Source organism: Entelurus aequoreus, linkage group LG03 (assembly GCF_033978785.1).
Source record: "Entelurus aequoreus isolate RoL-2023_Sb linkage group LG03, RoL_Eaeq_v1.1, whole genome shotgun sequence".
NCBI classification, from domain to species: domain Eukaryota; kingdom Metazoa; phylum Chordata; class Actinopteri; order Syngnathiformes; family Syngnathidae; genus Entelurus; species Entelurus aequoreus.
In genome coordinates this window covers 88,499,122-88,511,621 of record NC_084733.1, presented here as the reverse complement: position 1 = coordinate 88,511,621, position 12,500 = coordinate 88,499,122, and the positions used below count along the sequence as shown (strand labels likewise).

The 12,500-nt window shown below is 34.2% G+C and overlaps 3 protein-coding genes across 3 annotated transcripts in view; 2 read left to right on the top strand and 1 right to left on the bottom strand.

The window, feature by feature from the left end:
* LOC133647050 (F-box and leucine-rich repeat protein 13-like) overlaps positions 1-9,105 on the bottom strand; it is a 60,142-nt gene extending 51,037 nt beyond the window's left edge. Inside the window, 4 exon segments of the mRNA XM_062043107.1 lie at positions 8,236-8,303; positions 8,367-8,457; positions 8,743-8,849; positions 8,921-9,105. Coding sequence (XP_061899091.1) covers positions 8,236-8,303; positions 8,367-8,457; positions 8,743-8,849; positions 8,921-8,989 — 335 coding nt within the window. The 5' untranslated portion in view covers positions 8,990-9,105.
* On the top strand, positions 3,330-5,421 carry LOC133645846 (uncharacterized). The gene is made up of 4 exons (XM_062040753.1): positions 3,330-3,489; positions 3,551-3,600; positions 3,676-5,067; positions 5,320-5,421. Exons 1-3 carry the CDS (start codon positions 3,473-3,475, stop codon positions 5,055-5,057), a joined length of 1,449 nt encoding a protein of 482 aa, XP_061896737.1. The 5' UTR covers positions 3,330-3,472; the 3' UTR covers positions 5,058-5,067; positions 5,320-5,421.
* Positions 9,106-10,676: 1,571 nt separating the features above from the next.
* Positions 10,677-12,500, top strand: part of LOC133645845 (armadillo repeat-containing protein 10-like) — a 16,735-nt gene continuing 14,911 nt past the window's right edge. The window contains exon 1 of the mRNA XM_062040752.1: positions 10,677-11,193. Within this exon, the coding sequence (XP_061896736.1) occupies positions 10,938-11,193 (256 nt within the window). The 5' untranslated portion in view covers positions 10,677-10,937. The remainder of the gene's footprint in view (positions 11,194-12,500) is intronic.

Sequence of the window (12,500 nt, the reverse complement as noted above, 5' to 3'; positions counted from 1 at the left end):
AAAAAACTGAGAAAGTTGAGGAATGCTCATCAAAGACTTATTTGGAACATCCCACAGGTGAACGGGCTAATTGGGAACAGGTGGGTGCCATGATTGGGTATAAAAAGCAGCATCCATGAAATGCTCAGTCGTTCACAAACAAGGACGGGGCGAGGGTCACCACTTTGTCAACAAATGCCTGAGCAAATTGTTTAAGAACGACATTTCTCAACCAGCTATTGCAAGGAATTTAGGGATTTCACCATCTACGCTCCGTAATATCATCAGAAGGTTCAGAGAATCTGGAGAAATCACTGCACGTAAGCCATGATATTACGGACCTTCGATCACTCAGGCGGTACTGCATCAAAAAGCGACATCGGTGTGCAAAGGATATCACCACATGGGCTCAGGAACACTTCAGAAAACCACTGTCAGTAACTACAGTTGATCGCTACATCTGTAAGTGCAAGTTAAAGCTCTACTATGCAAAGTGAAAGCTATTTATCAACAACACCCAGAAATGTATTTTGCTACCTTTTATTTTTTTTATTTTATTATCAATTGTTTAAAGTAAAATTATTTTGTTAAGTCTACATTGTATTCTTTATTATCAAAATACATAAGTCAGATTGTAATGTGTCAATCAACAATAGGTAAAAAGTCCAATAATATATATTTTTTATAATTATTACCTTGATTTACGATTTATTATAATTTATTTATGAATTTCAATAAATCAATAAACCAATAACTCATTATTTTATTTATTAGATTTATTCTACTCATTAAATAATAAATCCATGTTTATTCATTATGTCAATACATAATTTTTTCTGATGATTTATATCCAAATTAAAAATATGTTTTAATTACATATTTACAATATATACATACACATGTAAACAAAAATGATAAAAATTGAATGTTTATACATCAATATACATGATAAATTCTAAGTATTATATTTGTTATGATTTAATTAAAAACAATATCTATTGTGCAACATATTTTTTATATTCTATAAATTTGTTCAATTACCCAAACATTTTGGATCTTTTGTAAATATGGTTTTATAATTTATAATTTTTTTCAGATTATTTATTCCTAAATTTAAAAAGACAATAACAAATGATACATACTATATAAATGATAAACATACATATGCAAACAAACATATATTATTGGCATTTATTATGAATATAAATATAAACTGTATTTTTTATTATTATATTTGTGATTTACTTACTAAAGTATGTCCTCTTACAACATATATTTTGTATTTTATTTTTCTAATTTAATCAAACTTTTTTTTTTTAATTATATACATTTTTAAATGTATAGGTTTTAAGAAAAATATTCAGTTACAAATTATATGTATTATATAAATTATATACACACATGTAAAAATGTAACGTATAACTCAGTATAAATAGTTTGAAGCATTCTATTTATGATTTAATTATCAAATTTATTGTGCAACATATTTTTTATATTCTATAAATGTATTCAATTACCCAAACATTTTGTATTTTTTCAAAATATGTTTTTACAATTTATAATTTTTTTCTGATAATGTATTCCTAAATTTTAAAAAACTCTTACAAATTATACATACTATATAAATGATATAAATACATATGTAAACAAACATACATCATTGACATTTAAATATGTATATAAATTAGGGCTGCAACAACTAATCGATTAAATCGATTAAAATCGATTATAAAAATAGTTGCCGATTAATTTAGTCATCGATACGTTGGATCTATGCTATGCGCAGGCGCAGAAGCTTTTTAAAATAATTTTTTTTTTTTTTTTTTTAATAAACCTTTATTTATAAACTGCAACATGTACAAACAGCTGAGAAACAATAATCAAAATAAGTATGGTGCCAGTATGCTGTTTTTTACAATAAAATACTGGAAAGGATAGAAATGTAGTTTGTCTCTTTTAGCCGATTATTAATCGATTAATCGAAGTAATAATCGACAGATCAATCGATTATCAAATTAATCGTTAGTTGCAGCCCTAATATAAATATAAACTGTATTTTTTATTAGTATATTTGTGATTTAATTACTTAAGTATTTATCCTACCTACAACATGTTTTGTATTTTTTTTTCAAACATTTTGCTTTTTTTAAAAAAAAAAAAATTTTTTTAAATGTATAAGTTTTAATAAAAATATTTAGTTACAAATTATATGTATTATATAAATTATATACACACACATGTAAAAATGTAATGTAGAACTCAATATACATTTTTTTAAACATTGTATTTGTTCTGATTTAATTATCAAATGATTTATTGTGCAACATATTTTTTTGTATTTTATGAATTTTTTTGATTACTCAAAAAAAATATTTTTCCACCCCAAAATATATATTTTTTAAATCATTTATATCCTAATAATTTATTTTTTATAATGTTTATAATATATTTTTAAAAATGTATATAAATATACATTTTATTTTTTATTATATTTGTGATGTATTTATCCTACAACATCCATCCATTTTCTATCGCTTGTCCCTTTTGGGGTCGCGGGGGGTGCTGGAGCCTATCTCAGCTGCATTCGGGCGGAAGGCGGGGTACACGCTGGACAAGTCGCCATCTCATATCCTACAACATATTTTTTGTATTTTATTTTTTTTATTTAATCAAACATTTTGGATTTTTTTAAAAATATATATCTTTTTAGATGTATACGTTTTTTTGATAATTTATTTACAAGTTTTAATGAAGATATTCAGTTACGAATGATATGTATTATACAAATTGTATACACGCATGTAAAAATGTAACGTATAACTCAATATAAATTGTTTGAAGCATTATATTTGTTATGATTTAATTATCAAAGTATTTATTGTACAACATGGTTTTTTTTTATTTTATTAATTTTTTTATCGACTAAAAACAAAATCAGATTTTTTTCTAAATATACATTTTTTAAATAATTTATATCCTACTAATTTATTTGAATAAATTGCATGTAAAATCAACGTATCATTTAATTTAAAAATGGAATAAATAAGAAAATTATTCAGTAAAATCATCCATTTCAAATAAATAAAATACAGGAAACTGGCAACATATAGAAGAATAAATTATAAACATGTCTACACGAGCCATTTCCAGCATGGCCAAAAGGTGGCCAACGAGGTGAGACCTTCTCCCAGCACCAACAGCCAATGAGGTGAGACCTTCTAACAGCACCATCAGCCAATGAGGTGAGACCTTCTCCCAGCACCAACAGCCAATGAGGTGAGACCTTCTCCCAGCACCAGGAGCCAATGAGGTGAGACCTTCTCCCAGCACCAGCTGCCCTCAATCACCTAATTGCAAACCCTGCAAGACTCTCAAAGGGAACTTTGGGGCTTTTTTGTTTGATTCTTGCAGGAGTTTGATTTTTTAGAAGGGAAGCGAAGGAGACAGCTGCAGTTTTTGAGCACTTGGCTCCTGCTGGAGGAAACTTCTTGCCATGGCTGTTCTCTTTGGGTAAAGCAATAAGTGTTCTGAGCTCCGTCCAACAAGGAATGCTAATGGGTTTGACTTTCAGGGTTCTTTGCTTGCTGGTGTCCACCTGCCTTGGTTTTCCTTCTAAGAGCGGTAAGAACTCTTTGGTTTCACCTTCTTGTCTTGCTTTACTCCAACCAAGTGTGTGTGTGTGTGTGTGTGTGTTAGCTTCCAATGGCCGTTCTCTCAACGGTGAAGATTCCAACCGTAGCTACGTGAGGCTCCTTGATCCTCGCACCCTCAACCAGTTTGATTCCGGAGCTCCTTTGGACGCAGATGGTGACGTGGGCGGTCCGAACGTGGGAATGCCGGACAAGTGGCGCCATAGTCCTGAGAGAGAAGCCGTCCAGAACCAGATAGAGGAGAAGGAACCCCACTCCCAGCATCCGTTGGACCTTCTCATCAAGCAGCACACCCCAGACACGTCAGTGGAGGGCATCAGTTTTCCTCACATCGGCCATTTCAAGCGACTCGTAGAAAACATGAAGAACTCCTTCCTGACTCCCGGGAAGGATTTGATGCATTTCCAGACAGCGGGGGAACTTCTTCTGAATGAAATAGCTTCTGGTCTGACTATGAAACCTACGGACGGGTCTGTCGACCATGAGGACAATGACGTCTTGGAAGGACCAAACCAAAAGGGTGTAGGACTCTCTCCCAGGATGCAGAACACAGAAAATGGTAAGCGTTACCCTGGGCAAAAACTGCACCCGTTTTGGTCCAAAGATCGCCAGCTTCCTGGCCAAACCTCGTTTAGTAGTCAAAATGTGCGCCCTGCAGCCAATGCAAGTTCTACCAAGGTTCATAGCCACCTGTCCCAACAAAACACTCCATCTTTGGGCTCCTACAGTAAAAGTATCAACGTCAAACCCCAAAGAGAACCTGTAGCCTCATGGGTCTACATGCCAGATGGACGCCAGAAGACCACTGGGGTGGCGGTGACCGCCAAAGAATCTGGAGTCGCAGAAGTCAGCCCTGTGGTAGGCCAACCGGCACGTGGACACGGATGGAACGTCCAAGCAAGCAAGACCCAAGACCCTCGGAACGTACGGTTTCAAAGTGAGAAGCGGAAGCCTTCCATTTACGGTTCAAGCACGCATAAAGGTATTCTACGAGATCATGCACGGCGTCCGGATTCCTCCAAGAACCTTGCTCAAGAAACCCAGAAACCGCAACCTAACGTTCCTCAGAGGTTTGGTCCGGTCCAGCAGGTCGGTTCTCCAAGCGCTTCCCGGAAGACTGTCCCTGTGGGTCAACCCTCCGGCGGCGTGGGTCAACCCTCCGGCGGCGTGGGTCAACCCTCCGGCAGCGTGGGTCAACCCTCCGGCGGCGTGATTGCCGCACCGCAAGGGGCTCAAGCCGCCGCGCGGCGTACACTGCTGAACTCCAAGCGCACCTATCAACTTCCTGTTCCACAATGGCCGATGGCAGGGCTCCAAAGGAAACTTTCTGTGTTCCTGGACCCAAAAAAGAAATCCGTCCACCGGTCCAGAAGCAGCTACGTGAGGAGTCAAGTAACGCACTCCAGCAGTCGCTACTCGCCACACTGAGTCCCTCAAGGTACGCCGTCGTTCACATGTTTGCTGCACCACTAAAAGTCACAAACATCATCATTTATGTTGCAACATCTGCTAAATATATTGTCTATTGTACACACTAAATGTTTGTATATGTTTTACCTTTAATTAGTTTTAGTGATTTTTCATTATTGTTTAACTGCACTGCAGCCAAGTTTCTCTTATAAAATATCTGAAACACTACATTCACAATTTTGTATTTATTATGCATTAAATGTGTATTTTTTCCCACTAGATTTATGCTGTGGTGGCAAGCTTCTGCTCTTCTATGGCTCTGGGTAAGGACAATAAAAGTGGAAAATAGTATTTTTGTGGAAATAAATAAATAAAATAAAAATTCTGGCTGTAGTCCGTTACACTTTTATTTTATTTTTTTTATTTTTTTTTGTGGTAACTATTTCTAAAGAGGAAAGTATTTTTGTGGTAAATATTGCTAGAGGAAAATTGTATTTTTGTGTAAAAAAAAAAATTATTAAAAAAATTAAAATTCTGTCTGTAGTCCGTTACACTTGTTTTTTTGTTGTGGTAAATATTGCTACAGAGGAAAATAGTATTTTTGTTGAAAAAGAAAAAAAATTCTGGCTGTAGTCCGTTACACTTTTTTTTTTTTTGTGGTAAATATTGCTGAAGAAGAAAATAGTATTTTTGTTGAAAAGAAAAAAAAAGAAAAAATTCTGACTGTAGTCCGTTACACTTGTTTTTTGTGGTAAATATTGCTAAAGAGGAAAATAGTATTTTTGTTGGGGAAAAAAAATTCTGGTTGTAGTCCATTACACTTGTTGTTTTTTGTGGTAAATATTGCTAAAGAGGAAAATAGTATTTTTGTTGGGGAAAAAAAATTCTGGTTGTAGTCCGTTACACTTGTTTTTTTGTCGGTTTTTATGGGGTAAATATTGCTAGAGGAAAATAGTATTTTTGTTGAAAAGAAAACATTCTGGCTTTAGTCCTTTACACTTGTTTTTTTGTGGTAAATATTGCTAAAGAGGAAAATAGTATTTTTGTTGGGGAAAAAAATTCTGGTTGTAGTCAGTTATACTTGTTTTCTTTTGTGGTAATTATTGCTAGAAGAAAATAGTATTTTTGAAGGGGAAAAATAAAAATTCTGTCTAGTCAGTTACACTTGTTTTTGTTTTTTTGTGGTAAATATTGCTAGAGGAAAATAGTATTTTTGTTGAAAAGAAAAAAAGAAATTCTGGCTGTAGTCCTTTAACACTTGTTTTTTTTTTGTGGTAAATATTGCTGGAAGAAAATATTTTTGTTAAAGAAAAAAAAAAGAAAAAATTCTGTCTGTAGTCCTTTACACTTGTTTTTTGTGGTAAATATTGCTAAAGAGGAAAATAGTATTTTTGTTGGGAAAAAAACTTCTGGTTGTAGTCCGTTATACTTGTTTTTTTTGTGGTAATTATTGCTAGAAGTAAATAGTATTTTTGTGGGGGGAAATAAAAATTCTGTTTAGTCAGTTACACTTGTTTTTGTTTTTTTGTGGTAAATATTGCTAAAGAGGAAGTGTTTTTGTTGAAAAGAAAAATCTGGCTAGTCCTTTACACTTGTTTTTTTTTGCGGTAAATATTGCTAGAGGAAAATAGTATGTTTGTTGGTGGAAAAAAATTCTGGTTGTAGTCTGTTACACTTGTTTTTTTTGTGGTAAATATTGCGAGAGGAAAATAGTATTTTTGTTAAAAATTAAAAAAAAAAAAAAAAAAAAATTCTGGCTGTAGTCCGTTACACTTGTTTTGTTGTGGTAATTATTGCTATAAGAAAATAGTATTTTTGTGGGAAAAAATTAAAATTCTGTCTAGTCAGTTACACTTGTTTTTGTTTTTTTGTGGTAAATATTGCTAGAGGAAAATAGTATTTTTGTTGAAAAGAAAAAAAAAAGAAATTCTGGCTGTAGTCCTTTAACACTTGTTTTTTTTTTGTGGTAAATATTGCTAGAGGAAAATATTTTTGTTAAAGAAAAAAAAAAGAAAAAATTCTGGCTGTAGTGCTTTACACTTGTTTTTTTGTGGTAAATATTGCTAAAGAGGAAAATAGTATTTTTGTTGGGAAAAAAAATTCTGGTTGTAGTCCGTTATACTTTTTTTTTTGTGGTAATTATTGCTAGAAGAAAATAGTATTTTTGTGGGGGGAAATAAAAATTCTGTTTAGTCAGTTACACTTGTTTTGGTTTTTTTGTGGTAAATATTGCTAAAGAGGAAGTGTTTTTGTTGAAAAGAAAAATCTGGCTAGTCCTTTACACTTGTTTTTTTTGCGGTAAATATTGCTAGAGGAAAATAGTATGTTTGTTGGTGGAAAAAAATTCTGGTTGTAGTCTGTTACACTTGTTTTTTTGTGGTAAATATTGCGAGGAAAATAGTATTTTTGTGGGGGGAACTAAAAATTCTGTTTAGTCAGTTACACTTGTTTTGGTTTTTTTGTGGTAAATATTGCTAAAGAGGAAAAGTGTTTTTGTTGAAAAGAAAAATCTGGCTAGTCCTTTACACTTTTTTGTGGTAAATATTGCTAGAGGAAAATAGTATGTTTGTTGGTGGAAAAAAATTCTGGTTGTAGTCTGTGACACTTGTTTTTTTGTGGTAAATATTGCGAGGGAAATAGTATTTTTGTTAAATTAAAAAAAAAAATTAAAAAAATTCTGGCTGTAGTCCGTTACACTTGTTTTGTTGTGGTAATTATTGCTAGAAGAAAATAGTATTTTTGTGGGGAAAAATAAAAATTCTGTCTAGTCAGTTACACTTTTTTTGTGGTAAATATTGCTAAAGAGGAAAAGTGTTTTTGTTGAAAAGAAAAGAAAAAAATCTGTCTGTAGTCCTTTACACTTGTTTTTTTTGTGGTAAATATTGCTAGAGGAAAATAGTATTTGTTGGGGGGAAAAAATTCTGGTTGTAGTCTGTTACATTTGTTTTTTTTGGTGGTAAATATTGCGAGAGGAAAATAGTATTTTTGTTGAAAATTTAAAAAAATATAAAATAAATTCTGGCTGTAGTCCCGTTTTTATTTTTTTTTGTGGTAAATATTGCTAAAGAAAAAAATAGTATTTTTGTTGGAGAAAAGAAAAAATAAAATTCTGTCTGTAGTCCGTTACACTTTATTTTTTTTAAATTTTTATTTATTTTTTTGGTGTTAAATATTGGTAAGAGCGCTGGAGCCTCACCTGAAAGCGGTGCGGGTTATGTTGCTCCTGTAGCAGGAGTAGGCCTTCTCGTACTTGTAAAACAAAGCCTGATAATGGAAACATGGAACTGTTAATCATGTCTGACACTCTTCACACTTGGGAGACGTCACCAGGAGCTCGTTGGAGTCCATGTAGTCTTCTTCATCCAACTGCAGGAGGGCCAACATGGACTGCTGGTCTTCATTGCTGAGGAACTTGTCCCTTCAAACGCAAGAATAAAGATATTAAATGTTGTCATTATGGTGGTACTTAATGAATACTTAGGTCTACTACACTACTGTATTATAATGTCATTATGGTGGTACTTAATGAATACTTAGGTCTACTACACTACTGTATTTAAATGTTGGTCACTATGGTGGTACTTGGTGTTTTTGGAGGGGGTTCCTAATAAAGTGTCCAGGTGGGTGTGGGTGGAAATGATCCACAGAGGGTTGATGTGGTGTCAGGTGTCAGTGGGACGTGTCAGGTGTCAGTGGGACCTACCAGTCCACATTCTGCAGGTTGTCATGGCCCTGGAAGGTGGTCAGGGTGTTCTTCAGGAACTGTACGGGGTCTCTGGGATCTAACCGACATGAAGCAATCAACAGGGCCTGTCAAGGGACGTCAAGACAGTCAAGTGAATGACATAACTTATGATTTATAACTTTTATTATTAATTTACCTTGTATAACTGCTGGAGCTCATGCTCTGTCAGAGTGCTCACTTCGATTTGCGTTTGTTTTGCTTTCATTTGCAAGGGTTATCTGAATTCTACATCAAGTCTACAACATTAAAAGCATAATAAAACACTTACAGGAATATATTTTGAAGTTCTGTCCAGCTTGACGTATTTATTACATCGTGGTTTGGTGCGTCATCTTCAGTCTTTGAAATATCCGCCAGACTGAACTTGTGAATAGTGCTGACTCATACGTCATCACTGATGGGCGTTGATTGGTGACGTCATCACATGCGACACAACGAATGTTTTTTTTTTATTTTAATTTTTAAATATATACATTTATTTTGAAAACTATGATGCTGTGTTCCAAATTTAAATTATTTACTGAACTTGTGTGAGCCTTTGGCTTTGCACTTTGTTTTATATATATATATATATATATATATATATATATATATATATATATTGCATTCTGTTTTAGTTAGTTTGTTGAGTTTACAACCCCCCACGCTGTTTTGTAGTGTTTTTGTACTTATTTTGATTATTTCCCGATTCTTTGTAAATGTTGCAGTTTATAAATAAAGGTTTATAAAATTAAAATAAATTAAAATAATAATAAAAATACATTTATTTATAAAGTTCAACATTTACAAACAATCGAAAACATGAAATAATAAAAAGGACAATTAAAACAAGTACAAAAACAATACAATACAGCGCCAGGAGATTATTTCAATAAAGTAATTATCCTCCTTTGGCAGCTTGGTCTCGAAAGACCATGCTAATTTACGCTCTTGAGTCAGACACCTATTTCAATAACATGTTTCATTTAAAATATTTATTTTTTAAATGGCACTTTAATTATTATTAATAGTTTATTGTTTTTATTTAAATAAAACACACACACACACACACACACACACACACACACATATATATGTATGTATGTATGTCTTAATTAGATTATCCAAAAAATAGTGCTCGATACCGTGGTAGAGCGTAATATGTATGTGTGGGAAAAAAATCACAAGACTATTTCATCTCTACAGGCCTGTTTCATGAGGGTTTTCCTCAATCCTCAGGAGATTTGTATGTATGTATATATATATATATATATATATATATATATATATATATATATATATATATATATATATATATTATAAATATTAAATATATATAAATAGAATATATATATATACAATATATATATATATATGCACACTTTTGTGTGCATTATAAATGTATGTTTGTTCAATTAAAAACAAAACAAAAATATATATATATATATAAAATAAAAAAATTAATAAAATTTGCATTTCCTGATTTGACTTTTCACTCTATCTGTATTTGCTTTTGTTTTCTTTTCTTGATGTTGAAAGTACATTATAAATGTATGTTTATTGTTCAATTAAAAAACAAAACAAAAAAAAACAACAAAAAACTTGCATTTCGTTATTTGACTTCACTTCTGTTCTGACACTATTTCAAGTTGTATAGCTATTAATGATGGACATATACTTATAAATTATGCAATATTTGTTTTTGTATAGGTTTAATTGTATTTGTTAAACAATTATAATCTTAAAAGCATTTTGTGCCTCTAAAAAGCTTCCGATGGGAACCCGTTTTAGCCTACATTTTCCCTTTTTAAAATTCAAAACACTACAACACCGTTGTGTGAAATTATTAAATCAGAGCGAATATTTAAAAAGTACATTAATTGCTATATTGTTGTCACTCTGTGGAACATGTGGTCGGCCCACTATGTTGTTGCTACCCGGCGGAAAAGCCACGCAGCACACGAACGACAACACCGGTTTGTTGACAACTCCGCACAAAGTGATGGCTCATTTAATGTTGCTTTTGTCTGACTTTTGCCATAAAATCACCTTAATGAGCTGCGTGGTTTAAGCTAATAGATCCATCCATTCATTCCAGCTCAGTAGAGTTTAGCCAGCTTCTTAGCTCAGTCGTGTAGGAGTTTAGTTAGCCTGTTAGCCGCTAAGTAAACAGGATGGGCGACGGCGCCTTTAGCCCTAAAATTGGCAACATGAAGGCTTTGCTCGGAATAGTCGCCGGAGCTGGAGCTTCTTACGGGTTATACAAACTTCTGAGCGGGGGAGGCTTCAAGAGATACAAGAAAAGTGTGAACTGGGCTTTGAAGGGCGGTCAGCCCGGCGAAGGAAGCCCTCGGCCGGGCAGCCTGCTGGCCAAAGTGTCCGGACTGGACGTCGTCTGTCTCCGAGGCGAACGGACGGATGCTGCTTCAGGCAAGTCTGTTTTTTTTTGTCATAAATGGATGAAAACCACTGAATAAATCACAATTCAATGTGATGATGTTGAAATTGTGTTTTTGTTTGTACATGTCAATCAATCAATCAATCAATGTTTATTTATATAGCCCTAAATCACAAGTGTCTCAAAGGGCTGCACAAGCCACAACGACATCCTCGGTACAGAGCCCACATAAGGGCAAGGAAAAACTCACCCCAGTGGGACGTCAATGTGAATGACTATGAGAAACCTTGGAGAGGACCGCATATGTGGTTGCCATTTTATCAAAGAAAGATTAGCCTCTAGAATGGAACCTAGGTAGGTGACCTCATCTTTCCTGGTGATAACAATGTCGCCCGCTTTTGTAGTGAAGTCACTGACTTTCTTAGTCGGTGACTTCAACATAAAAGTGGGTGACAGTGTCCTCACCAGGAAAGATGAGGTCACCTACCTAGGTTCCATTCTAGAGGCTAACCTTTCCGGTGACAAAATGGCAACCAAGGTAATCAAAAAGGTTAACCAACGAACGAGATTTCTCTACAGAATTTCCTCTCTGGTCAACAAAAGCACCTTGAGGATTCTGGCGGGAACTCTCGTTCAACCCTTTTTCGATTATGCATGCACCTCCTGGTACCCTAGCACCTCCAAAACCCTCAAATCTAAACTCCAAACATCTCAGAACAAGCTAGTCAGGTTACTTCTAGACCTCCACCCCAGATCCCACCTCACTCCTACCCACTTCTCTAAAGTGGGCTGGCTCAAGGTGGAGGACAGAGTTAAACAACTTGCACTGAGCCTAGTCTATAAAATCCGCTACACCTCCCTGATACCGAAGTACATGTCAAACTACTTCCTTAACGTAAATGACCGCCATAACCACAACACCAGGGGGTGCTCCACTAACCACGTTAAACCCAGATTCCGAACTAACAAAGGTCTTAACTCATTCTCTTTCTATGCCACATCAATGTGGAATGCGCTCCCAACAGGTATAAAAGAAAGGGCATCTCTATCCTCCTTCAAAACCACAATAAAAGTTCACCTCCAGGCAGCTACAACCCTAAACTAACACCCTCCCCGGATTGCTAATAATCAAATGTAAACAATCAAATGCAGATACTTTTTGTTTTTCTTATGCCTTCTGATCTCTCTCTCTCTCTCTCTCTCTCTCTCTCTCTCTCTATGTCCACTACTTGATGTCCATACCCCCCCCCTCCACACCCCTGATTGTAAATAATGTAAATAATTCAATGTGATTATCTTGTGTGATGACTGTATTATGATGATAGTATATATGATAGTA